Raw genomic sequence first — 27,160 nt, forward strand, 5'->3', positions numbered from 1 at the left:
AACACTTGAAGTTGGCTGCATATGAACGAGAGCTGATTGGGTTGGCTAAAGCGGTGCTGCACTGGAGACTCTATCTATGGGGATATCATTTTTTAATTTGCACTGACCATTATAGTCTTAAGTTTATATTGGAGCAGCGCCTCTCAACGACACCGCAGATTCCTTGGGTTAGCAAGTTATTAGGATTTGATTTTCGTGTGGGGTTTATTCAAGGAGAAATGTCTGATGCATGGGAGGTACTTGAGAGACTGATTTCCATAAGAAACGTGCTCACTTATATTCCGACTCAGAATTCTTCAAGAGGTGGTCTCAGGACTTCACAATTTTGGCCATGAAGGTGTTCAAAAGACAATGGATAGGATTCGCCAAAATTTTTATTGGAAAAGGTGGAGGAAGACAATACAAGACTTTATGGGAAGTTTTCAAGTGTGCCAGAAAAACAAATGGGAAACGTTGCAGCCCGCTGGTTTACATCAACCGCTACCAGTTCCTACGCAAGTAGGGTATGATATTTCGATGGATTTCATGGAAGCTTTGCTGAGCGTCTTAGGCAAAACCGTTAGTTCAGCTATGCTCATTTCATTGCACTTGGTCACCCTTACAACGCTTGTACTATCGCACAAGCTTTCTTCCGGGACATCGTTCGTCTTCATGGGATACCGAAAACAATAGTGACAGACAGGGATGAATTTTCCAAAGTTTGTTTCGGTGAGAATTTTTTAGGCTGCTGGGTACAAACCTTTGTTTCACCACGGCTTATCGACCTCAGTTGGACGGGAAACCAGAGAAATCAATAGAACACAGGAAATGTATCTTCGGTGCCTCACCGGCGACTCTCCACGTCAATGGCTCAATTGGATACCTTGGGTAGAATATTGCTAAATCTTTGTTTCACACAAGTCTAAATGCTACACCATTTCGCGTGGTATGTGGGAGGGAACCTCCAAGAATCTTGGATTATACAACTAGCAATTTGCAGGTTGACGCAGTGGATGTGATGTTGGAACAGCGAGATGAGTTTCTGGAGAGAACTTGAGGAAGACTCTTAGAAGTTCAACAACACATGAAGCTTACTTATGATGATAACCATCGACTTGTGGAGCTTAATGTAGGCGATTGGGTTTGGTTGCGGATTCAAAAATACTGTCAGCTAATGGTGTCTAAGGAAGCTTTCAATAAGTTGTCACCCAAGTATTATGGACCTTTTGAGGTGCTTGAACACATTGGAACGGTTTTGTATCGACTGCGGCTGCCCGCAGGAACTAAGACTCACAATGTGTTCCATGTTTCTTTACTTAAGCGGCACAAAGGCGATCTTCATGGTGACAGCCCCACTTTTCCACCATTGTTACATGGCAGAGCAGTTCTTACGTCACCTTTGGAACTCCTCAAGGAAAGAATGTGGGGAACGACTCGACATGTGTTAGTCCAGTGGGCGGAAGATGCCACTGAAGACTCAACATGGGAAGAACCAGCAAAACTGTACGAGGCATATCTGGAATTGGAGCTTAAGGACAAACTCCTCATCGAGGAGGGGTGTAATGATACACGCTTTGGTATTACGTACCAGAGAAGGAAGTCACGGGCTTGAAGAAGCTTCTCGATGATTCTTTGATTTCTATTCTATTTTTAATAATTTCTTTTCTTGAAGTTTCTTTTTATTAGTTGGGTTAGGTTTTAACTAAACGCTTGATAGTCGGTTTGTGAGGAGCTATATATATAGCCTCGTGATTTCAATAAAAACTCATCTTCCAAACAATTAACTTAATTCTCTAGAAAGAGGCTTAGGTTAAAAGGTAGTTAGCTTTCAAGCTCTTTGTTCACTTTGTTTTATGAGCATAATTTACGAGGGTTACTACAAGGGCTAAGGCTAAGGCTTTGGCTCATAACACAATAACATGTTATGATTGTACGTTATCTTAGAAATGCCAAGAAGTTGTAAAAAACAATATTCTGAGAAGTCATAAGAACCAATTCCTCTAAAAAGATTCCCTTGTTGTGCATTTTTTTTCCTCCACATCTTCTTAGTCCATCTTCAAGGTAACTAGTACGATGATACCCATGAGTGAGAATTGACGCCAAAGGATTAATTTCCAAAATGATTCACTTAACTTCAGGCTTATGAAAAAACTAGATAGATTTTCCCCCAAGTATCTAAGATCACTGATGTATTCAGTGATCTTGCAACATACCATGATCTCAAAACTGGCTTTAACTCTCTCAAATAACAGCAAAAAAAGAGCAGAATTCTGATTTACTTTAGTAGCTCTTGATTCCTTTTCCATACCCAATACTCCACATTCTTTGCTAGATTGATGATTGAATAACTCAAGTGCGAGACTTTAATCTGCTTCTAAAAGCATAATTGGGTAAGATAAAGATGTGTGTCATTGTGGTCGTCACTCGTCATACTAACTCTTGTTCTTGCCTTGTATATATATATATATATATATATATATATATATATATATATATATATATTAAAAGGTTAATTCTTGCCTTGTATTTTTACTTGTATTCTTCACAGTTTCCACCAACGGCTCTAAGTTCGTCACATATACACAAAATAAACCAACACATCCAAATGGTTTACATAAACGATTTAAGCTAAACCATGATATTAGGAGGAATGAACCATTTTAGGTATTATTATTATTATTTTATTTTTGATAAAATGTGAATTCTATTACTAAAATGGAACATTGTTATAAAAAAAAAAGCTCGGGGCAATTAACCTTTGTGACAAAAAATAAAGGTGAAAAAACTGTAGTAAACTACAAGAACTAAGCCAAAACGATAATTAGAAGAAAATAGGCATGGGTGAACCATTGAGTGAGGAGACAACTAACCTGAACCATTTTAGGTGTTATCGACTTATTGGTATTTTCGAGATTGAGCAACCGAGCCACGAGGGATCTGCGGATCAAATCCAATTATTTTATACATTATATTTTTTTTTTGGAACAAACAACGCTTATATTGAAAACGTCTTTTAGGCTTCCATAAAAGAGAGAATATTCCTCGCAAGCTCATCGGCTTGGCGATTGCAATCTCGAGGGATGAAAGTAAAAGAACAAGAGCTAAAAGTTCTAGATATAAACAGGATATCTTGGTGAATCCTATGAAGTTCCTTTAGTTGGAACTTCAAATTGAGGGCCTTAACTAACGATAGAGAGTCGGAGGCGAACAAGATCTGGTTGAAACCCGATGCGATGGCAATTTCCACGGCTGTGAGATTTGCTAAGACTTCGGCCATCAGCGGGGATCCGACGACGGTGGCCAGATCTGACCCTTGTCAGATGATTTGAGCTTGTCGGTTTTTGAAGATTCAGCCAAGACCAGCTTTCACATCATTAACCCAAGCGGCATTGGTATAACAAGTAATTAGGTAACTTGCATGTTGTTCTTGGACTCTAAATGAATGTATCAGTTGTTGTGCCCTTGGTGGTTTTATGATTTATGCTTTTTGCCATTCCTTAGCCCTTAACACTGCTAACATCAAGGCTTTTTCCTGTTTCTTACTGAACACTAGATTACTCCACGAAGTCTAATTGGTCTAGAAACTCCATGTGAACAATGGTCCTCCACCAATACCAGTCAGAGGGAGACACGTCAAGATTCCTGATTGTGTTGTACACACTTGCTATGGATCAAAAGTCTCCTTAAAGGTGGCTTGTTTTCAAATTTGTCTCGCAAAGGGGCAGTGGACGAAAAGGTGAAGCTCAGATTCATTGGCTTGGCAGTGTGGGCAGATAATTGACTCATTGACTACCCGATGCGAAAGATTATCACCCATTGGTAAGGCTTTATGAGATGCCTTCTAGAGTAGCATCTTTGTTTTTGGGGATGATTTAAGAGATGAAATGTGAGTTTCCATTTAAAAGGAGATGGACTAGGCTGAATAGCTCTTTTACTGCAGCGTCCTCTTTTGATTGCGCTTCAAAGTAGCCAGATTTTATTGAGTATACATCATCCTGGGTAGGTAACTATGCCCATCTGTCTGTAGCACCCTGCTTACTAGGTTTCAGGCTAAATATCTCTTTCTCATACGCCGGAAAAACTTTTTGAATAAGTTCTCTGTTCCAAGAACGGGAATTAGGGTGAAGGAGTTCATCTACGATCCAATCTTTGGATTCTTCCTTGGGGGGGGGGAACCATTGGGGCTGATGGTGAGCTCAAAGAGAGCCATAGGTTTCTCCATACATCAAAAGTCGACAGAACTCCACGTCCAGCTCCCGCACTGACCGAGTCCCCTGAGATAACTGTAGGAACTGCACCTCCAATCAGTCCAATGCTTCTCTAGGAAAGTACTTGTGGTTGAACTCCTCCACGAAGTCAGCCCAAGTCATCTCCCTCTGCGATCTCCTAGCGGCAACTGATCTCCACCACACATGAGCATCACTAACTAGGTTGTGGACCCTTATGTCCACCCAAAACTCCTGAGGACATCTGAGAGACAGGAAGTTACGCTCCACTCCCGTCCTCCATGCATCTGCAACAGTAGGGTCTGAACCTCCCACAAACCAGTCAGTACCAATGTTGCGCATCTCTCTCAACATACTAACATAACGGAGATGAGCTCCTCCATCCGCAGCCACTGGCTGCTGCTCTCCCGCCACCACTGGCGGTACTACCTGAGCCTGAGCCGGACCCACTCCTGGTATCCGCTCCAACAGTTATGTCAACAAGCTCGCCAGGTCAACACCTCCTACAGGGACTCCACCCGCTGGGACTCCCGCACCCGGAACCCTAGCATCACCAGCCACTCGAGGGCCAACAATGCCCCCACCGGCCACACTTGTGGATCCCTCCTGAAGGCCCTGCGCCTCGCCAACACCCTCAGCTGTCACACTCTGTTCCACAGTATCACTAACTGACGGGCTTCTGCCCCTAACACGACCACGTCCGCATCCACGACCAGCAACAGCATCCTCTCTAACCATCTACACTACCATGAACAGAAGGCTAAGCAAGCAATTTAAACATAACACAAAAACATAAACTCACCATGAAATCACACTGTAGGCTCGAAGAGGATGTTCTAGGACTCCATGCCACACACAATTGACTAACTCACATAATCAATCAAGACATGCCAATCCCAAACATCTACAGCACAAAGCCTAGTGAACCCAAACCTAGAACCGTAAGGGCTCTGATACCAAACTGAAACGACCCGACCATTTTTCTAAAAAAATAATAAATAATAATAATAATTAATAATAAATACTCTAAACTAGTGGTCCCATATCCACTAGCCACCTAACCACAACCAAACCCAACAGCGGAAAATAATCAATACCATTAAACCAATTAATTACCAATAAACCAATATTAAATTCCATAATAAAAATAGTCTAATAATCCAATCATCATAAAACAAAGAACCAACAATCCTAAACAACACTCTAGGACCCAACTCTAGCAACCTAACAGAAGCCAGACATCAACCAAGTGAGCCACTAGAACATCCTCCTCTTCATTGCCTTGATTCCACGATCACACTTTACCTTTACCTGCACCACAAACACAAATTAAGATGCATGAGTATTTTATAAACACTCAGTGAGGCAATCCTCTCATCTGCTGGGCTAAACACACAAGAAATTGAGATACTCTAACCATCAAACAACAATCAACAAATAAACCAGGCACTGCATCGACCGACACCAACCATGCATCGACCGAGACCAACAGGAGATGCATCGACCAACACAAACTTGCGTCGACCAATGCAAGATACTCACACTGCATTGGCCGACGCATGCTCGACATTTCACAAAAAAACCCTAGTTGCATCGGCCGACGCCTCCTCATGGCATCGAACAATGCTCCTAGGTCAAATCACGCCGTTCTCGCATTTGTATTGACCGACGCACAAAGTGCATCGACCGATGCACATGTCGAGCATCGTTTTTCCCCGAAGCTTCTCGCTGGATCTTCGTTCCTACAACTATCAAACTCGATCCCAAGCCACAAGAAAGCTTCACAAAACCTCAAATAACGTTCTAACAAGCCACACAACACATAAACAAACAAATCAGAGAAATCTCAAGCTTAGATAAGTCATGGTCATGCACTCACATTTGCCAAGAAGATTCTGAACCTCAAACAAGCAAAACAACGCTCCTAGGAAGCTCTACAACGATCCCAGCTACAGATCTCTACAGGAACAACCTCAAACTCCCAAAATCTCACCAAGAACTCTTAGAACTCTTTCTCTCTTTTCTTTTCTCTCAAAAACAGCCAATCTCGTCGAATGAGGACAAAACTCGAGTTAAGAGTTTTTCCCCAACCCAAAACGCACCGTTTAGCTTATTCGCTTCCCGACCAAACTGGCCTTGCATCGACCGATGCAACACCAGCATCGATCGATGCACATTCCAAACCGGGATTCTGGTTTGCGGATGTTACAACTATAACGTAGATCTGTTGGCTTGAGTTATATTACTCGTGTGCTAGAGTAATAGTTCGTGATCGGTTTTATCCTGGAATTCATAAATCGTGATTTTCTGAAAGTACTTACGGCCAATTTCTTGAATTAAGAAAAAAAATATAATATATTGTCTGCGTAATTTATATTATGATTTTATATTATGTTGTTGTAATTTTTTCTGATTTCTTTTTTTTTTTAAATATAATTTGCATCTTTTCTCAATTCGGTTTTTTGGGCTCGTAATTAACAGCATTCTCATCATAAGACATTTGAGACAGTCTAATTGAGAAGATAGACATGATCTATATTTCAATCTCATCCTTGCACTTTAAAAGAAAAGCATCTTCCTCGCATCAGGAAGAGTGCACTTAGAATATTTATCACTACAAGAAAACACGCTCTTTGCGACGGAAAACTGCGACGGAGAAATTCTCTCGCAAATTTGCTATGGATTTGCGAGTCATTTGCTACGAAATCGAAGAACCTTGCAGATGTCCCTCGCAAATTTGCGAGAAATGTGCGATGAATTTGCGAGGAGGAAACACTCCCTCGCAAATACCTCGCAAATTTGCGACACATTAGCGAGTAATACTATCCATAGCAAATTTGCGAGGAAGAGGTGAGGAATTTGTGAGGGCATCATGGGTTTAAGGTTTGAGCTTAGGTTTAATTCTGAAGTGAAGTTCCAAGTAAACATCAAAGAGACAAAAAAAAACTTTTGAGTTGTTGACATGTGTAAAGAAACTTTGACGTGAAGACACGGAAGATATATATATATATATATATATATATATATATATATAAATCAAGATGTGATTTACTTTCATTATAAACCAGGTGTTAAAGTGTTTTGATCAATAGTTGCAATGAAGAATTATATTCGTTGCAAATATTGTGACGGAAGTGCTACGTTATTAATTTGCAAGATGCAAATAGCGAAGAACGTAAGTTCCTCGCAAATCCATTACTATAACCGTTTTGCAAGGGATGAGCGACAAATATTGCCGTCGCAAAAGTCGTGTTTTCTTGTAATATATTTACGCAATAGCGTAGATAAAGTAAAATGTTTGTCGTGCTTATGGTAAACATGGTTTGGTTAAGGTACCGCAATTGAAGCACATGAAAAATCAGAACATTCATCACAACTCGATAACTGTTACACAATTTGATCGCAAGGCGAGGAAACCTCAATAAAGAAATAAAAAGAGAATGAATTAGGAATGATCTCTATGGCCAAACTTATATAAAGAAATAAAAAGAGTATGATAAGGAAGGTATAGTCTTCCAGACAGTGATATAGTTCGAGTAAATTTAACATAGTTTCACTTGTGACAAATAAAAAACCAATTTTCTATGTGCATATATTGTAGAAATTTCTCTTTTTTCCACTTATACATATAGTTTCTCCTTTAATCTATATAATTTGTATGAGAGAAAAAGTGAAATTTTTAGTTTTTACTTCTTTTTTGGGTGTGCATTTACTATTTGTAATACATATCATGGATATCGAATTAGTTATGTTAGTTTGCATATTATCATCAGATAAATATTAATATTTCAATCTTGACCAGAAATGAAAATCCTATCTAAAAAATTGTTTATAGCACTCCAACTACCAAAGAGTGTAACACAATGAAAACAAAATTTAAATACCATATGCTCACACTAGTGTAATTGTTACACAGAGTAATTAGTCAACGTATCAAATGAAGAAAATTAGTTTATAATCTACAGCAAATGTAACAGATGAACAAGAAAGAACTAATTAAGCAGTTTTGTAACTGAGCATTGAAACAGATGAAAGCCATTAAAGTGATTCACAAGAGGTCACGCTTTCTCTGGATTATGAGATAGCGGGAAAATCACGGTATCTGATACAAGCTAGAGCAAAGCCAGGTCCAAGAACAGTTGGAGAATGGAGATGCAATATGAATATACACGATGGTGGTGTATGTATATAATTATGTATATTCTTTATTTGTATTATTAAGTTATTAACTAACAGCATTATGGCAAGTGGCGACGGCTAACTACGCAAATTATTTTACTGACAATGTTTTTGCTAAATAAACGATTTTTATTGTTATTAATTTAAAAGCTTGTAAAATGCCATAAATAGCTTTATTTTATAATAAATTATGTTATTTTAATCAATACAATTTTTATTAGATTTTAACTTGCGGTATACCGCGGGATAATATTTTTTAATAATATATTTTGATTGATATTTAGATTCTATAATTTTTATGATTTTTATTTTTTTGTGTTAGGTTTGGTTAGGATTAGCCTAACACCTATCGTTAACTCAATTGATTCAAACTAAAATATTTTGTGTATTTTTCTAGATCACGTAAAAACTATAAATTGTATTTATGTAAACTCTAACCCGTTATATAACATGATCCTCAAGAATTTAAATTTTAGCAAGTTAAAGTATCTAGAATATTTAAATTATGGATACTAATTTCTTTTAAAATTATTTAAGGTATGTCTTTTATATATTACAAATTATAACTTCAAATTTTGATATTTATTCAATTGGCAAGGGTTTTATTATGTAAATTTTACAAATAAAAGGTTACTTTACCAAATGTATTTCCAAATTAATAATTGGAGGATGTTTTAAAAGAAATTACAAAAGAGAGGATGAAAGTTACAAATTATAAAATAATTTCAGTACTAATAATCTAATATTCCCAATACACTTGTGGCATGTACCTATCACTTAAGTCTTCAACACCCCGAAACAAAATCTTTATAATTAAAGTCACGACAAATCTTGCATACAACAAAATATTTTATATGACTATACTTGTATCTGCTTTTCTGTGGAGAACAAAATCACCCATACAACAAATCTTGCATATATATAGCAAATCGCCCGAGAGAGATAATCTAGTCATCTGGACCTCCTCCGTTTTATCTTTTAGGAGTATTATATAAATACAAATGGCCTTAACACACGTAAAACAAACGTGGGTCACTGTCTTGTGCAGAAAACTAAAGAGATTGGTGACACTAAACGTTGATCTTCTTTCACATGATATGTTAAGTAACTTGGCATTATACGTATGATTCAGTTCTTGTCATATGTGATTTGCGTATACTTTGTTTAGTTTGCAGAAGAGGACCTTTCCTATTGTTGCCCCTCATACCAATAATTTGACTAGTCACATTTTTATTTCAATTGTGGTATGTCAAGATCATATAATATTTTTACTAGTCACACATTTTTATTTCAAGATCTATTTGTTTGGTCAAACATTGTTTAGTCAAGCATTAAAAATTTTCAATTTTAATTCAAACTTTGATAGTTTAATTCCAATAATGTGTCAAACTTAGAATGAAATTACACTAAAATAAATGTTATTAAAAATACAGAATATCTTAGCTACCTAAAACACACACACACTTTCCTATTGCAAAATAATACTCCATATATATTACTATATATATAGATTCACAATCCTAATTAAACAAATCTCATAATCAATATTCATACATTTTCTAATTAAAATATGTATATATATATATATATATATATATATATTAAAAATACAGAATATTTGATACCTAAAACACACACACTTTCCTATTGCAAAATAATACTCCCATCTAATATATATAGCTTCACCATCCTAATTAAACAAATCTCATAATCAATATTCATACATTTTCTTATCAAAAAAAAAAAAAAAATATATATATATATATATATTAGAATTAGATAGAAAGAGATACTAAGAGCTCAAGTAATGAAGATGAAGTTAACTGCATTGGTTTTCATCGCGTTTGTTCTGCTCTCTCTGGCTCTTTCCAAAGCAGAGGCGGCATGTGACATCCAAGATATTAAAGTATGTCTACCAGCAGTTATAGGAGGATCCCCACCGTCGACGGAGTGTTGCACCAAATTAAACCATAATCATTCATGTTTTTGTGATTACTTGAAAAATCCATTGGTTGTTCCATATAAGACATCTGTTAAACAAGTTTTAGAAGCTTGTGGTATACCTGTTCCTGTTTGTTAAAACTTAGAATATTTATAAAATAATAATTACTATTATAATTATTAGGGTATTTCTCATCATATATTGAGAGTTTATAATTATTTCTTCGCCATAGATTTCCAGTCTAAACAAATTATATTTATTTAATTATAAACAACTTTCATGTAGTTCTTCACGGTGGGATATGGGTGTTTATTAGTTTTACTAATTAATTTGTTCAATGGATCCAAATTCTAATAATCAAGCTACCATAAGTGTAACTAGCTATTATCTCCCTTCTATTCTCCATCCTACAATAGTCAAAATATTATATTCTCCGGTGTGCTGGAGAGGCGGATAAGAGGTGTGTAAGGTATCATGGGAATTTGGTTTTGATTGGGGAGATTGGGATCATCATGGCTTAATCAATAGGAGATTTTGCGAGAAGATGGTGGTCCGAATCTCTTTTTCCATGGGATTTTTCGGATTGGCAAATATTTGCAGAGGTTTAATTCCGGAAGGAGTTTATCTGAGTCTCCGATTCGAATCAGAGCTGATTATCTCACATTCCTGGATGGTACGATTTTGGTTTCCTTTCTTTGAACATTCGCTGGTGGTTTCGGATCCCTCACAACTTAATATGGATCTATCTTATCTCTATTTTGTAAGAGCTGTGGAGAGTGTGATTAGCTTTGTTTAAATTACAAAGTGTAAAAGTGTACTAGAGCGATGCGATTAAGATTAATAAAAGATTAATGTAAAAGTCCACTTTTAAAATTATTTTGAGGACGTTTTGACGTTTTCAATGTTTTAAAACTTACCTCGAGTTTAAATTTTTAACTGTATTTATTCACAACTAACATTACATTTTTAAAATCTAATTACACAAAACCTCGAAATAATTTGAAATGGTCCTGAACTGAAAGATTGATCTAGCGTAAAAGATTTTTCGTCGGACCACGAAATTAAATATCATTTATGTTGTGGGGTTTTGGGGATTCATTTTCTAGTCGATGTGACGTGTTATGCTGCGTGTCATTTACTTATTGGATGCGATTTTAATGTTGTTTTGTCTCACATCTTCTGTCTAATCACATTTTTACGGAAAACACAAAATTCTGTTTTTGGCGGGGAAAAAATAGTGTGAAACCAATAATGTTAAGTAATATTCTTTTAAGTACTTTTGTCATCTAATCGCACACGAATTCATTCGAAATATAGAATAACGGATCGTTGTCTATTATCCATAAATTTGATGGGTCACATAGCAACCAAACACATCGCTCACTCACACAAATTGGAGTCACATCTAAGTAGGAGTGTCATTCTGAGCCTTTGTAAGAGTTATCAAGCTTGAAGCTAGCTACCATAAGTGTAACTAGCTATTATCTCCCTTCTATTTTCAATTGTTCCTACTTCTAAGGAAAAGCTTCTCCCACTGCTGGATCAATGAAGGGTTTAGCCATCCAAATTCTAACCGGAAGATGGTTCATGTTCTTCGCGAGTATCTTAATCATGTCGACGGCTGGAGCCACTTACATGTTCGGTATCTACTCAGACGATATCAAGAGAACCTTAGGCTACGACCAAACCACTCTTAATCTCATTAGTTTCTTCAAAGATCTCGGAGCCAACGTCGGAGTCCTCACGGGTCTACTCAACGAGGTGACTCCCCCGTGGTTCATCCTCTTGATCGGAGCCATCCTTAACTTCTTTGGATACTTCATGATTTGGCTCGCTGTCACAAAACGGATCTCGAAACCTCAAGTTTGGCACATGTGTCTCTACATCTGCGTCGGAGCCAACTCTCTTGTATTCGCTAACACTGGATCTGTCGTCACGTGCGTTAAGAACTTCCCGGAGTCACGTGGGGTTGTCTTGGGGATTCTCAAGGGCTACATTGGTCTTAGTGGTGCCATTATTACACAGCTGTACCACGCCTTCTATGGTGAAGACACAAAAGAACTTATTTTAATGATCGGTAAGCTCAATTTATAAAATTTATTGGTCATGAGACTGTATGGTTAATGACATGAAACAGAGCAAAAACAGAGGTCAATGGTAATGATGTGAATCTTGAATCATTCGTAGTCATTAAATTGTATTTAGTATTATCTCAAATATAAAGATTTATGACTTTTTTTTTTTCATTTTTTTGTAACTAAAAATTAATGACTTGTTCTACACTTCTACTAATTATATGAGTGATTGTATTTGTAGGTTGGTTGCCCGCAGTAGTATCATTTGCGTTTTTGAGAACGATAAGAATAATGAAAGTGACAAGACAGACAAACGAGCTAAAGGTGCTGTATAACTTCCTCTACATATCGCTAGGGCTCGCCACGTTTCTCATGGTGGTCATCATCATCAACAAGCTCTCCGGCTTCACACAAAGTGAGTTTGGAGGTAGCGTCGCCGTGATGCTCGTCTTGCTTCTTTTGCCCATTATAGTTGTTGTCTTGGAAGAGAAGAAACTCTGGACGGAGAAACAAGTCGCCTTAAACAATCCATCACCGGTCAACATCGTCACCGAGGAATCCAGTATAGATTCATCAGAGATTAAAGATGAAGAGTCAGACAAGGAGAAGGAGGAGGAGGAGAGGGAGAGGGTGAAAACGGCGTCGTGTTGGACGACTATGTTTAACCCACCGGAGAGAGGAGATGACTATACGATCTTGCAAGCGTTGTTTAGCATAGACATGTTGATCTTGTTCTTAGCTACAATCTGTGGTGTAGGAGGGACTTTGACGGCGATAGACAACTTGGGACAAATCGGAAGCTCGTTTGGTTACCCAAAGAGAAGCGTTAGCACGTTTGTGTCACTCGTAAGCATATGGAATTACTATGGTCGTGTGGTTTCAGGTGTGGTCTCTGAGATCTTCTTGATCAAATACAAATTCCCAAGACCTCTAATGCTCACAATGGTCCTCCTCTTGTCCTGCGCCGGTTACCTACTCATCGCTTTTAATGTCCCTGGTGGACTCTACCTTGCATCAGTCATCATAGGGTTTTGTTGCGGTGCGCAATGGCCGCTTCTACTTGCTATAATTTCCGAGATTTTTGGTCTTAAGTACTACGCAACGTTGTATAACTTTGGGGCAGTAGCGACCCCGATCGGGTCTTACTTGCTAAAGGTTTGGGTCGCAGGGTATTTGTACGACGTGGAAGCGAATAAGCAAAATAAGGCATCAGGGAACACGAGTAGGGATGGGGAAGATTTGAATTGCATAGGCACGTCTTGTTTTAAGTTGTCTTTTATAATAATTACTGCGATAACTTTGTTTGGTGTATTGGTCTCGATGGTTTTGGTGGTCCGAACCAAGAAGTTTTACAAGAGCGATATCAAGAAAAAGTTTAGAGAGAAAGCCCGGGCGGCCGAGATGGAGATGGCAGCGCCGGTTCGAGCCAGATCCACCACGGCGGAGGAAGACAAGGATGATGTAAAGGCAAACTAGTAGGCAAAGGAAGAGGTAAAGTTGTTGGCGATGGTTAAAAAGATACTTGATATGTAAAAAGATGGTCAACTATTTAAAAATTAAACACTTTTATATATCTCCCTAGTCCATCAGTCATGTTTTTAATAGCTATTTTAAGCAATATTTTAATATTTGATGTTGTAATCGTAAATTGTAACATTTAATACCTTTAATACACAAACATTTATAATTTATTAGCTTATCCAAAATGAAAATAACAAAAGAAGAGCAGTAGAGGGTAATATAATTGAAGTCATTTTATCAAATGCAAAACCAAAACTTATTTATATTTAAAGGGGATAGTTGTTAAAAAATGCCACTTTTTGAAGAAATCTTTTGGATATACCATTTTTACAAAAGTTTATGGATTTTACCACTTTTGAGAAGAAAAAAAATACATATTTTCAGTTTTTTTCAAAATAAAATACGTACTTAATACCAAATACTAAACCCTAAAAACAAATAGAAGCAACTAAACCGAAACATAACAAATAAAACGCATATTTAATCAAATTTTTGTAACTTAAAAAGTGATAAAATACACAAACTATTCAAAAAGTGGTAAAATCAACAAAAACCACTCCAAAAAATGCTTTTCTCATAATTGATTCTATTTAAAGACTACCAAAACCAAAAATGGTAAATAGCACAGCTCGAGAATAAGAGACTATTATTAACGGACCATAATGTTTCCATAGAATGACTCTTCCCTGGCTACTTTTTGGAAACTTCGGTCTTGATCTTTCTATGCATAGTTTCAAACTTTGTATCGAATAATCTCCCTTAATTCAAAAACCTAAATAACTTGCTTATATCTGACAAATACGGATCCTTTGATGACAATTCAATTGACAAATTCTATAAACATTGCTGGCCTCGGGTTTGGTGGTTTACAAACAAAAAGATGTTCTAATCTCTAATTAACAAAGTTTCCAACTAGCAACAAAACCATCACCATCTTAGATTTTACATAGTGTTTTGAGGATTGAACCTTCTTCTTCCTTCTCTTTTGTAATAAGGAGTTTCGTCCACTGTTCTCTTCACATACTCCATAAAAGGTGACGGTGTTCTTGGAGATTCCTCGTGGTAAGTAACCACACCGCTTCTTCTTTCTGGTGTTCCCGGTGCTGCAGCTCCACCGTTTGTTGCACTTCTAGTAGCTCCTGTTGGACCTGGTCTATCTATCACTTTCAACAAGATGATCGCTGATACAGTCAACACCAAAACGCTCCATAGTATCTTGAACAAAATAGAGTATCCATCTTTAGAGAGGGGCTCGCCCGTGTTATAGGATACATCGATTTCTACACTTTGGCCTGTAGAAAAATTTTTATCACATGGTAAGTTGAAGAACTAGAGCCTAGTCTATAACCGGTGTAATAAGAAGTAGCTCACCAGTAGCAGGGAGAGTGATGAGGATTCTATCTGTGAATTGCTCTGATCTTAACACTTCCACCTGAAAAATGTGAATGAATATCGATAGCTTACTAAATTGTTAATCTTTTACTAGTATAGATGGATTAGATTACTGAACTTCTAGATAGGGTTTGAAGTGAGAAATTACCTTGTATAGTGCACGCCCTGCGATACCAAAATCTTCCCTTTTGATCAAGCTAATCGATAACCTACCTTTGTTACGCCAGTGAATTTGAACATCTGCAAGGAGTAATATTACGTATCATTTGCATTTCTTTATAAAAAAAGAGCGAAAGAAAAAAGTAACGACCAATGGATATACGGGATTTACCGGTGTTCCCCAGTATTGAAATGATGGTCGTGTTTGAATTCGCATCTATATTCAGCTGCAAAATATTTACAGGTCAAACTCACATAAAGCACATATAGGCTTTGCTTAACGATACTTTGGCAGATGCAAAGAAATTAAGAAACTTGATAACCTTGTTTGGCCCCGTTACAGAAAACCCTCCAATAAGAAGTGCAGATGCAGATCCCGAAACATGATGAGCTTCTTTGAGTGAAGCACTAATGGAGAAGGACACATGAGGTTTCATGTCTTTTGCTATAGTCATGGAGTGAACCAGATGCTCTGGTGAGTATGGGAAGAAAAGACAATAAGTGTTGCCAGTATCAAGATCCATCGATGGCTTTGCGTACCTTCAATGCAAGATAAATAAGAGTCAAAGCAAGAACGAGCATATACACACACACATACATAAATTACTGCAACTATAGTTGAAATAAGCATCAATACCCTATAAACGGAGGGTCTACTTGGCAGTTAAACATGGCCTTATTTCCATATTCAGAGACTTCAAACTTGTTCTCCCTGTTGCAGTTATATCATCATCAGTGACTAGTTTCATTTATAAATGTTTTTTTTTTTTTGGTCAAAATTTATAAATGTTTTTACAATGCAACATTAAGAGATTACAGACCTGAATTTAACTGGAAAGTTATACCCTTCTGCAGGGACGTCTACATTTGTCAGTGTTTCTCTTGGAGAGTCAACATATATGGTGTTTCCAAGTAGCACTGTGACTTTTGTTTGTAATTTCAAACCATGACCTTCAAATGCAACTGTGCAGACGCAACAACGATCAGCAGCAAGATAAAGAATATATATTATTGTCCTTCAAAAATCCAACTAAATGCACAGAAAAAAAGCATGAAAATATTTACCATGAGCTGAGCCTTGGCTGATCGCTTTAGCTTGTCCAGATGCCACATTGACGGATAGGACACTTCTGTTTGATGTAACCCATTGACCAGAGACTTGATGATCTGCCCCTAAATCACATTGCAAGTGCATTAGATTTTAAGAAATCTGTATTTTTTAACAGAATGGGGCATTAGAATGGCTTTATCATGTAGATTTCATCTGACATTTTACCTGCTATGCTGAAATTTAATAAATTTCCAGTGTGAATGACCGGGTTTTGAGGACAGATACGCGCCCCAACTGAAACCTGACAAAAGAAAACACCTGTGATATAGCCAATTGCGAAACAGACGCATAAACTACACGACATTAAGTTATTTTTTTACAGAGAATACATATAAAGCTAGGTAACTCGATTCAAGATATTAGTCCTTACCAAAACGTAGTCTGATTTCCTGGGATTACCGCCAATGGAAACCCGAATGAGAGCTTTGCCATGTTTTATTCCCTTTATTATATACAGAAGATAGATTGTACGTCAAAAATCTTAACTATTTAACTAAGTATGTTATATAAGCACAACATGTCTCAATTGATAATAAGGATCAACACACCTTAATGTAGGCACTTGGTTGGTCATTGACAGTCTTAATAGATACAACATCACGATGATTAGTTTCGACATTGTATGTAGTAACTCCATGTGCTTCGAGAAAATGAATCCCTTTTCAAAACAAAATCAAAGATTAAGGAAACAAAACAAATACACAAAAAATGAAGCATACACATAAAAGTGTTAGAGGGTTACCTAAACTGTCATAGTAATTTATTGGAAGTTCAAGTTCATCGCCAACAGCTAGATCTATCACGTGGAAAGGGATCCCCTCACTCTTCATTCTTATTTGAGCAACCTGACAGAATTCTATGTTACAAACACCGTAGACAAATAGAAGATAAATGGAGCAAGAAAATAATAGAATAATGAATCGAGTGGCTATGCACTAGAGCAGACAACGATCATCTACTATAACATTGCCTACTGAAAGATAGTCTATATACACTTCCACATTTATAATACCTCTGCAACCCTCACACAAGCAGCAATCTCAATTCTTCCACTTGTGCGGTCTTTGGCTTGAATACATGCAACATTGTTGCTACCTGTTGTTTTGATACTTCCGCCATTAACTGATATGGTGTCTCGTTCAAAATCAGCCCGAGAACTACAGTCTTTCAATATGGAATAGACTATATTGCCTCTGTGACTTTGACCATCCCTATGCTTCTGTGGCTCTAAAGATGAAGGTAATAGACTAGATGATGTATAAAAAGGCGGAAGAACCCAAGTCATAGGCGTCCCCAGAGAAAGTGGGAGATCAGGCACAACAGATAAAATCATCGACGCTTCATACGTTCTAGATTCAGAGTACAAGCCCGGAGACACGAAATCACATGAGAAGGCAATTGTGACTCTGGTTTTGCCAGCTGATCTGTAAGAGAAAAGATAAGCTGCTCTTTAGAATATGTTGAGTTGTATAGATGGACGGTCAAAGTTTATTAATCTGCATAAACCTTAGCTGAACAAAATACAGGAATGCTAAGCTCAAGTTATAACTAACAAACTGTGTCTTTGGCTTCTAAGCTTGAGTAAATAATTGTTCGAACAATGTTTTACGTGCAAGCTAATTGCACTAGCTAAGCCTACTTCAAAAAAGTTGTATGATGTTGAGCATGATGATGCCTTGTAAGGATATTTTAGACTAGTGAAAAGCAACTTCCCTATAGGGAAAAGTTGTTAATTAGCCTTACCTGAAAATAAATAATAACCATATTTGGACAACGGTTTGCATCTTATTAATCTATAGTGTATAAAAATGCAAGAGCACATGCGATAATCTTATGTTACCTTCCTTGGACGACATTCACAAAACCAGCATTCTCTTCCGCATTAATGGATGATGCAATGAAAATCAACACCTTAACAAGAAAAAACAGAGCTTTATGTCATGAACATGGGAGTCGGAAAAATAACTAATTATTTATACTGTAATGGTGAACACTGAATTGGACCTCCTCATCTTCAATAGTCCACTTGTATGCTCTGCAGAGCTCATAGAAAGACAAAAGGTCTCCCTGATAATACCAAGAATCAGATTTTTGCAAGTGAGAACTCCAGACGAATTAACTTAAGCAGCGAGTTATTTCTGGCTAATGATTCTCACCTCAGGAAATGATGGGGACATAGGCATTTCATGTCCAACGGCCACAGTGTCACTTTGAGCTACCAGCATTGCAGCAGCAGGAAGCCCAACTTCAGCATTGCCTTTTGCCTGACAAACTACAGTACCTTCACTCCCGTAAATAGTTGCATAGATTGTCTGGTCACAAAAGAAACAAGGTCAAAATTTCATATCTTCAAGTCCATATCTTTCCATAAAGCGTAGCTAGAATTTTCAGCCAAATTTTGTTCTGCTTTATTGGATTTGAGTATTGAAAAAAAAAAGAGTAGATTTCAAAGCATTTTGCCCCTACCGTGTTGCCGGGTGATGTTGCGTACAGGCGTCCTGATTTTTCAATCTTTGCAACTTCGTTATCCACAGTGGTGTAGTCAACAGAAACATTCATGGTCGGGCCTCCTTCAACAGTGAGCTATAAGTACAAACAAAAAAAGATTATCAGACAAAAAAAAAATTGTTATGTGGACTACACAGTGACCCAAATCTCAGAGATTAAAAGGAAAATATTAAATACTCCATATATCATACCACGTACGAAGCACCGGGAACAAGAAATATTCCTTCTGGTTGAAGTCTTGGTGGGGAATAAACTTCGACTTTAATAGTTTGGCTTACTACTTTATCTCCTGACTGTTGTCTTGCGCTGACCTATTAAAAAAGTTTGCTTCAGATGTACCTAAATATCCTAGTTCTAGAAGAAAATCATAACAGCAAGGAAAGAGTCAAGAAGAAAACCCACATATAGGGTTGTTATTCCCAGTCGTCTAGCAGCAACTTTAAAAGAGGAAGTTGCTACGTGTTCACCAACAGAAAGTAAATCATCATCAACAACATGCTCCACGAGATCATCCTCGATATGCACCATAATGTCCATAAGTGGGTACTGCACTTATTGACAGTTCAGCAATCAATAACTTGTATGAAGAGCTAGTAAAAAAATAAGTCATAAAGAGACATCGTAGTACAAAATATCTTTTTTTTTTAATGTTGATAATTTTTATATATAGAATTTAGATATATTAGATTGATGTAGCTAGATAGACAATGCTTATTTTCATAACATGTTAGAGAAACGAAAACAAGAACATGTGAATCAAATTATCTACAAAAATTATGTCTTAAACCTGGGAAGAATCAAAGGTCATCCCATCGTCAATGCCAGTCAAGAGATCAATGGAGTATGTACTTCCTTCCTGCCACATTCAAATTAAGCATGAGACTACCATACTAGATATCACAAAAAGCAATGTGGAACCAAAAAAGAACTAAAAACAGACGGGAAGGGAATAGCACAATACTAAAGAAAGTGATAGACCTGCTAAACATACCATTATACTTATCTGATCCGCAGATGCAATCTTTATCCAGTCCACATCTGCAACTTTAATCTGTATGATAAGAATGGCATGAAAGATTCAGGGTTCATGAAAATCGAGAGTGACAATCCAGACACTGATCTCCACACAACAGTCCCCAAAATATTCTCCGTTAGAAGTCATAGTCATTTTCCTCATACATTAACAAATCAATAAAATCCCACAATTCTCCAAAATTAGCTTATCATGTTTAGAGCACACGCTTACCAACGCAAGAGCTGAAAGTGGAGGGGAAACCCCAATGTCGTATACTGTCACGAGTGTAGTCCCTAACCCTTTTGGAGACAGCATCATTTGCGAGCATTGCAGGCCAGATGGGGGCCGTATAACTTCTGCTACACGAGAATTATTCACAACTGCTTCCCACAAACAGCTCCCTCCAGTCATTGACAAATTTACCTTTGGTTGGAAAACTATTGAATTAGTACTACAGACCTAGTTCTGGTTTTCTCAAAAATTGTATAACCACAGACCAATAAAGATACAGGGAAATGCATATACTCAAACCATCAAATGCTTCCAGTGTATCAATGTATGCACCAAACTAGACGCTTGCTAATGAGTAGGAGTTACCTTGGCATTAGGATTAAAGAAGACCAGGTTGAACTCTGGTGTGACTCTTAGTGTGGAAACCAACTGCATATGCAACCAATTTACAGAAATAAGAAACAACTACAGCCGTATCTGTGATAGTAACAAGTTAATTCAGATAACTGAAGAAAAAAACTAATTGGAACCTTCGCGGGAATACATGATAAAAAAAATGTGGGAGTAATGAATAACATCGAATCTTCCAACATGCATACCTGTAAGCGTACAGCATCAGTGAGAGTACTTTCCGAACCTTGTGGAAGCAGAGTTGAGTATTGGCTTTTAACAGAATAATCAATACCAGAAACCGTGGCTCGAACAGTGCACTGTCAAAACAGTATATGGTCAAAGATTTCTAATTTAACATCGGAAGAATGAAATAGACGAGGGAATTGGTTAACATCTTTACCAATCCTGATTCATTGCGAAGAGCCAGAAATCTTTCCCAGCTAGACTTTGTCATTTTTGAGTTATAATCATCATCCCAGTACGCCAAATTTTTGCAACTGCTCAGTTCCCACCTGAGAGAAAGAGTTGACGAGTTTGAAAAAGCATCTCCAAATTCGCTAATACCAACAGCAGCCACACGGATTATCTGCCCATTTGCCACAGTCACAGGAGTTACACGAAGTCTTCCTGGTGCCCTGTCAGCTTGACTAGCAGCTCTAATCACATCAAGCTTGTTAACTGTAAAATGACATGTATAACCTCAAGTCATGAGCTAATCATGGCATTCTTAAACAGTGGAGGTAAATTTTAGAGCAACTCTGAAAGATCCAACCTATGGAAGAGGAAATATTGAACATACCAGGTTCATCAACAATGAGCACAACAGAGGATGGTAAGCTGCAATGAACAGACAATACAGCTTCTGCCACTGCAGGTAAAGGATGGTCTATACCCACCAGATTCCCACGCAAGAAGACCAGTTTCTGGATGAATTCAAGCAGGGAAGAGGTGACAGCGTCATCTTTCACTTTAGATATCAAAAGTATTTGCAACAAATATCCATAAAATAATCACATAAAATGTCAGCAACTTACATAGGAGCCAAGCTTCTGGCATGAAATTTTATACATATTAGCGTGGCGGTCAAACTCATGATGGACGTTAACTCTGCTTGTACGATCCTCCTCATCTTCATACAGTGTCTTCACAGTCTCGGTGAATTCAACATTGCCATCCCACCTTTCAGGTCCCCCAAGAAGCATGACATCAACATATGTCCCAGGTACAAGATATAGCTTACTAACACCAAATTCAGTTTCTTCTTGTGCTTTATCAAACCAGTATCCACCATGATGATTCCCATCACTATCTTGTCTGACAGAAAGTGGCAGATAAGATCCGATACTCAAAGTTGCTTTCAAATCTATTGATTCACTTAAAGACTTATCAAAATAATGAAACTCTTTTGCCAGAGTTGCTTGTAGAACTGTGCGACCAGGAGACGAAGAATATATATAGGCCCGTGAACAAGGAGGACTGGAGTCTATGCTTATTAATTCGTCCAACATCATCATGTCAGATGTTGCATTAACAATAACAAAAGAGTCACTCCCCGCCTTCCACTTTATCAATGAATTAAAAGCATCACATTTAGAGAACGAGGCACCTGATATATAAGATCTCCAAGTTAACAATTTAAAAGAAAATAAAGCACAACAAAAAGAGATATGATAAATAAACAGCAGAAGTAACAAATGATAGTTCCGGTTATAACCATTCAAAGCCTTCATTGTGACAGCTGCTTGCAGGTATGATCCAACAACTCTCTCTACTGGAAACTTTTGCAACATAACCATAGAGGATGGAATGGAAACTTCAACAATAACCTATGAAGAATAAAATAATCAGCACCGTAACAAAGAGTTTGAGCATATGAATTTATTTATGATCTATTTGTTGAAATAACAACAAATGGAAAATATGCAAACAAGTTAACATACCTCATCAAAATTTTGTGAATCAAAAGTCGACACCACCTTTACAGTGGCTATTCCAGGCCTCTTTGCCTGGATAGTTCCATAAGCTGACACAGACAAAATGCTCATATCTGAAGTGAACCACTTGTAGTCACTCGATGCTTTTGCACAACCTACATTAAGGAGAATAATCATCAAGTCACTATGGTTGTCAAACAGGAAAAAAAATATGTCATGAGAACCTTAGATTGGAAACTGACCTCCTGTCACAATTAGCTCCATCTCCTGATAAACAGCAGGGGTCCAAGGGAGTAGGATCTTAGGTATGTCATCTTCACTGTTTAATGTGAACTGCACTTTTTCGCAAACCATAATTTCTTGAACAACCTTGAGAACCTGCTAAAGACAAAAATATTGAACCTGCAGTGCCAACAAATGAAACGAGACAAAAAGGGTTCCAAAGATATCTAATTTTCTCACCTCTTTTGAGTCCTTATGCCCATTGAAGTAAGTCAATGTAGCTGTTATCTCTCCTAATCCTGGTGAGATTGCGTTCAAAATTCTAGAATTTCGCTGACTATATTCAGAGGGAAGTTCATCTGGCAGTGAGAGAATTTTCCAATAATCGGAATCGTTTCCATACAGTTTTATGTCATCCGTCTGCAATCAACACAAAGAAAATTATTATGTTGAACATACATGCAGTATTATCTACGATAAATCATTTGGACAACTCAGCAAAGAAAAGAGAAACTTCAAAGCAATCAAATGAACAGCAGTGAGAAAAATAAACAGCCACAAAAGACACGTCATCAGGCTTTTCTTCAGTATTAAAGATTTGAATACTGTGTAGCCAGCCACCAGCACTTTCCTCTCCAAGGAAAAAACGCATGCTCAGTATAAAGAGACTCATGACCAAAGACATAGTGGTTACCCTTACAAGCTTATGGACGATTGATTGACAACCTAAAGATAAAGAAACTAAGCACCACGTCCTATTGTTAGAAAATACAGAAGCAACGTAACATTGTCACACAAATAACTGATGCAAACTACGTGTGGGCATGCTAAAAAAGGTAAAAGAAAAGAGCAATACCTCAGTTATATAGATTTCATGTGCATCAGGTCTTCCAGAGAAAAACTTCATTTGAATTAGATATTGACGACCAGACACCACATACCAATGCATGGATGATGGAAAAGGTTTTGATTCTATAATAAGATCCTCTGACATTGACCAAGGTGATATGTACAGGATAAGAGTATCTGGAGTGACAACATTAATAGATGATCCTTGAATGTGGCCAGCGACCCGGGTATCCTCAACAACAACTGTTGTTACCCCCAAGCTTAATGCTTTAGTCAGACCTAGCAAAGAATCTACTTGAGCAACAGAAGAGTTCAATGCAGACCATCTATGATGTGATGATGGTAGATGCACGGCTGCAAATAAAATAAACAATAGACCAATCAAGAACAAGACTGGAAAGCAACATAACATAGAGTCACAGACACAATCGAGCTACAGTTAAAAGTATTTAAAATATGAATCAACACCACTGAAATATCCTAAAACGAATAATCCTGCCAGCTTGATATAAAAATGTACTAAGGGTGCTCTATACATTGTTTTCATTTGACATATGTATCAAGGAAACTCAGCTTTAAAGACACAAGGTTATCGAATAACTCAAACATTGCTAAATAAATAATCTCCAAGATGCAGACAAACCTTGAGGAACATTTCCACGCATGACCTTTAACGTGTAACGAAAAGAAGCTCCCATCAGGACAAAGACTGGTGAACGAGGCTCAAGAGACATGGCCTCTGCTACCGTTAGTACTATTTCATCCGCTATATGTGTAAGAGGAGCCTCAAGCAGATGAACTGAAACCTTCTCATGTCCAATTTTGGTTCCCTTCACGACAAACAAATCTGCAAATACACCCTGCAGTTACCATGTCACATTAGATCTCTCATCCATCATAATTCTCAATTCAATAATTCACAATCAATAGATATACATACACTATCTTCAAGCTTTTTCTGGATATCCAAGTAGCCACACAGTCCTCCACAGTCAGTCAACGGAGATTCCTTCAAAGGCACATGAGCAAGGTGATGCGTTGTTCCACCACTTTCAGGCATCAGTTTCCACATGAATTGTAGACCCACCAGTGAAGAGAACTCGTTTTCTACAGATAGATTTCAGAAGAGCAAAAAATATTACAGCAAAAACTGAAGAAAAACAGTACATTATATCAAAACGTTAGGCTATAGTCTATTAAGAATGTCAATGATAATACTAAAACCCAATTATCAAGCCGGAACGAAGAAAAAGGCTGTGAAACGACACAGTTAATCCATCGAAAGCACTAACCTTCATTGTCAAAAGCGCGGACTCTAAGCATGGAAAGTCCATCAAGATCAAGCTTGATAGAATTATGAAAAATTTGAATCCGTGAGAAGTTGTCAATAAACACTTTGCAGCGAATCACCATCCCGGTCTGTAAATCAGTGGCATAAACTGCAGTCTCCTTTCTACCACTATACGAGGCAATCGATTTCACACGCGCGCTGGTCGAGCAATGACTACTCGAATTAAACTCAGGTGTAACTGACAGAATATCATGATGATCCCATGACCTGCAAAAATTTAAAACAAAAACAAACAAAAGTATCTCAAGATTTGTAATCACTTTATTCGCAGATTTCTAAATTGAACAATACACAATGCATAAACAAAATCAGCTAAGTATTCACAAGAAAACAGAACCTTAATCTCTAATATATCATCCCACGTGAGAGCTTTCATAAACGCAGTAGACACAATCAAACAGTACAGCTTGAAAAGAAAGAAAAAAACTTCCATACTAATAGTACAGAGAAAATCTAAAATCCAGTATCTCTACCATTAGCTAGTATCTCTTGAACTAAGTTCCTAACACTAAAGAACACCCACTTAGGAGATCTATATATAAAAACTAAGCAGCAAACATTCATTACCATTGCCGCAGAATCCCGAAAATAAATCAAGTAAACATGAAACTATATCACAAATTAAGCATTCCTTAAATAATCATCATGTTCTGAGGAACTTCGTAGCTCTAATACAAAAACCCAGTTAAGAAAAAGCAATCATTCCTCTAATCAAGCTCGTTCTAATCACAGTTTAGCAAATATATAAGCTGAGCTACATTGAACATGATAAGAGAGTTGGGGTTTTGAAGGGTAAAGGTACCATTTGAAGCAGCCATCACTTCCTTGAAGGCGATACTCAACTGGGTTCTTCATCTTCGGAGGTAAGAGTATGTTCACATCGGTAAGGTGTGGACCAGAACCCAACTGCGATGAAATCTCTCCAGCCGATAGCAACAGAACGAGAAAGAAGAAGCAGAACGAGAAACGAACCATTCTTTGTTTTTTGCTTGTTTTGCTACATCAACGCGAACAAAAGAGAGTAGTTGAAGAAGAAGCCTGTAGCTTTATCGAAGCTTTATTGAATGAACAGTGGTTTTAAAAAATATCAGTGAGAGAGATTGAAGAAGATGGATGAGATTGATTGAAACAAACCCTAAAAGAAAGGGTTTTTAGAGGGGTTTATGGGAAAAGGGAAAGAAGAAGGTGACGTGGCAGAATTATATTGGTGGTGAGGGGAGATTCGGTGTCGTTTTAGCATTGTTCTGGATTTTGCCAAAGAGGAGACTGTTGTTCACGCTCCGATGATAGATTTAAGATTTTTTCAGGTGCTCGGGAGAGACAAATATGAACAGCGCTTTTGTTGTTTTTTTAGCTTTTGGGATTTTTTTTTTTTTTTGAGTGAGGTCTTTAAAACAAGCTTGGTCCCTAGATTCTCACGCTTTTTTAAATTCAGCATAAGACTTTTTTTTTTTAAGTACAATTTGTAATTAAGTACTACAGGAAATTTTAAGGTGATAACATATAACTAGTAGTAGTACAATTAGAAGTTATTTACTTGATCATATTTTTGTTGTGTATGTCTCTCTTCAAAACCAAAAAAAAAAATATGTTTTATCAAAGCCTAATTTTTTAAATCTGGATTAGAACTTATATATCCCATAACAAATCTCAATTCCCTTCATATTTTCCTAAAAGATTTGGATTCTTGTAACTTCTCAATTATCTAATAGCAATGACCATAAATTATTTTGGTTAAAAATACATAACTATCTTTAAAAAATTGTAAAATAACATAAAAAACATTATTTTATAAATGATGGTTGTGAATGGTAATTTTCTAGAAAATTAAGAGGTCACAGATTTGTATATGATCAGGAATAATACACAAGACATTTATAAACCATTTTCACAAATATTCATTTTAAAAATACCTCTTAATTTGACTTGTTTAAGCTAATTCTTTATAGTTGTTGATCAAATAAGTTAAAAAAACCTCTTAAGTGCTCTTTTCCATATTGATATGCTTTCTTTCTTCAAGTTCGTTTTATTCACCTTCAAGCCATCTTGATCCCCATGGAAAAGAAACTATCA

At 37.2% G+C, this 27,160-nt stretch overlaps 3 protein-coding genes and 1 pseudogene across 5 annotated transcripts; 3 read left to right on the top strand and 1 right to left on the bottom strand.

Moving 5' to 3' along the window:
• The first annotated feature begins 1,063 nt into the window (after positions 1-1,063).
• Positions 1,064-1,591, top strand: LOC147933327 (uncharacterized). Its single transcript, XM_087477405.1, has one exon. The coding sequence runs from the start codon at positions 1,064-1,066 to the stop codon at positions 1,589-1,591; it is 528 nt and encodes a 175-aa protein (XP_087333531.1).
• An 8,510-nt stretch (positions 1,592-10,101) lies between these two features.
• LOC104732776 (non-specific lipid-transfer protein 2P-like) lies at positions 10,102-10,505 on the top strand. The gene has a single exon (XM_010452358.3). It carries the CDS (start codon positions 10,192-10,194, stop codon positions 10,462-10,464), a length of 273 nt encoding a protein of 90 aa, XP_010450660.1. The 5' UTR covers positions 10,102-10,191; the 3' UTR covers positions 10,465-10,505.
• A 1,341-nt stretch (positions 10,506-11,846) lies between these two features.
• On the top strand, positions 11,847-14,092 carry LOC104732777 (protein NUCLEAR FUSION DEFECTIVE 4-like; annotated as a pseudogene). Its single transcript, XR_015575251.1, has 2 exons — positions 11,847-12,403; positions 12,643-14,092. The product of XR_015575251.1 is annotated as a protein NUCLEAR FUSION DEFECTIVE 4-like (transcript).
• A 638-nt stretch (positions 14,093-14,730) lies between these two features.
• LOC104733946 (nuclear pore complex protein GP210) lies at positions 14,731-26,475 on the bottom strand. Of its 2 annotated transcripts, none has more exons than XM_087479496.1 (36): positions 25,890-26,475; positions 25,029-25,294; positions 24,677-24,843; positions 24,380-24,596; positions 23,744-24,090; positions 23,128-23,307; positions 22,908-23,043; positions 22,672-22,820; positions 22,446-22,557; positions 21,766-22,337; positions 21,531-21,654; positions 21,132-21,409; positions 20,938-21,048; positions 20,705-20,767; positions 20,339-20,530; positions 20,084-20,143; positions 19,880-19,948; positions 19,495-19,638; positions 19,284-19,403; positions 19,051-19,167; positions 18,741-18,896; positions 18,589-18,651; positions 18,425-18,495; positions 17,597-18,008; positions 17,327-17,429; positions 17,133-17,242; positions 16,955-17,026; positions 16,750-16,825; positions 16,539-16,646; positions 16,295-16,436; positions 16,111-16,185; positions 15,797-16,013; positions 15,646-15,700; positions 15,463-15,554; positions 15,294-15,354; positions 14,731-15,214 (listed from the first exon to the last, which is right to left on the bottom strand). In XM_087479496.1, exons 1-36 carry the CDS (start codon positions 26,060-26,062, stop codon positions 14,865-14,867), a joined length of 5,760 nt encoding a protein of 1,919 aa, XP_087335622.1. In that variant the 5' UTR covers positions 26,063-26,475; the 3' UTR covers positions 14,731-14,864. The 2 variants fall into 2 exon arrangements, with proteins under 2 accessions (XP_087335622.1, XP_087335623.1); XM_087479497.1 differs by having other exon boundaries at positions 16,539-16,640; positions 25,890-26,449.
• Between the last annotated feature and the right edge of the window lie 685 nt (positions 26,476-27,160).

This window comes from Camelina sativa, chromosome 12 (assembly GCF_030686135.1).
Source record: "Camelina sativa cultivar CO46 ecotype springtype chromosome 12, ASM3068613v1".
Lineage (NCBI taxonomy): Eukaryota > Viridiplantae > Streptophyta > Magnoliopsida > Brassicales > Brassicaceae > Camelina > Camelina sativa.

Coding starts and splice junctions, on each gene's coding strand:
- LOC104732776 (XM_010452358.3), top strand. CDS start 10,192: ATGAAGATGAAGTTAACTGCATTGGTTTTCATCGCGTTTGTTCTGCTC.
- LOC147933327 (XM_087477405.1), top strand. CDS start 1,064: ATGAAGCTTACTTATGATGATAACCATCGACTTGTGGAGCTTAATGTA.
- LOC104733946 (XM_087479496.1), bottom strand. CDS start 26,062: ATGGTTCGTTTCTCGTTCTGCTTCTTCTTTCTCGTTCTGTTGCTATCG. Junction 21,410..21,530: donor GCTCATTGTTGATGAACCTG/GTATGTTCAATA, acceptor GTCATTTTACAG/TTAACAAGCTTGATGTGATT. Junction 19,949..20,083: donor CGGATCAGATAAGTATAATG/GTATGTTTAGCA, acceptor TGAATGTGGCAG/GAAGGAAGTACATACTCCAT.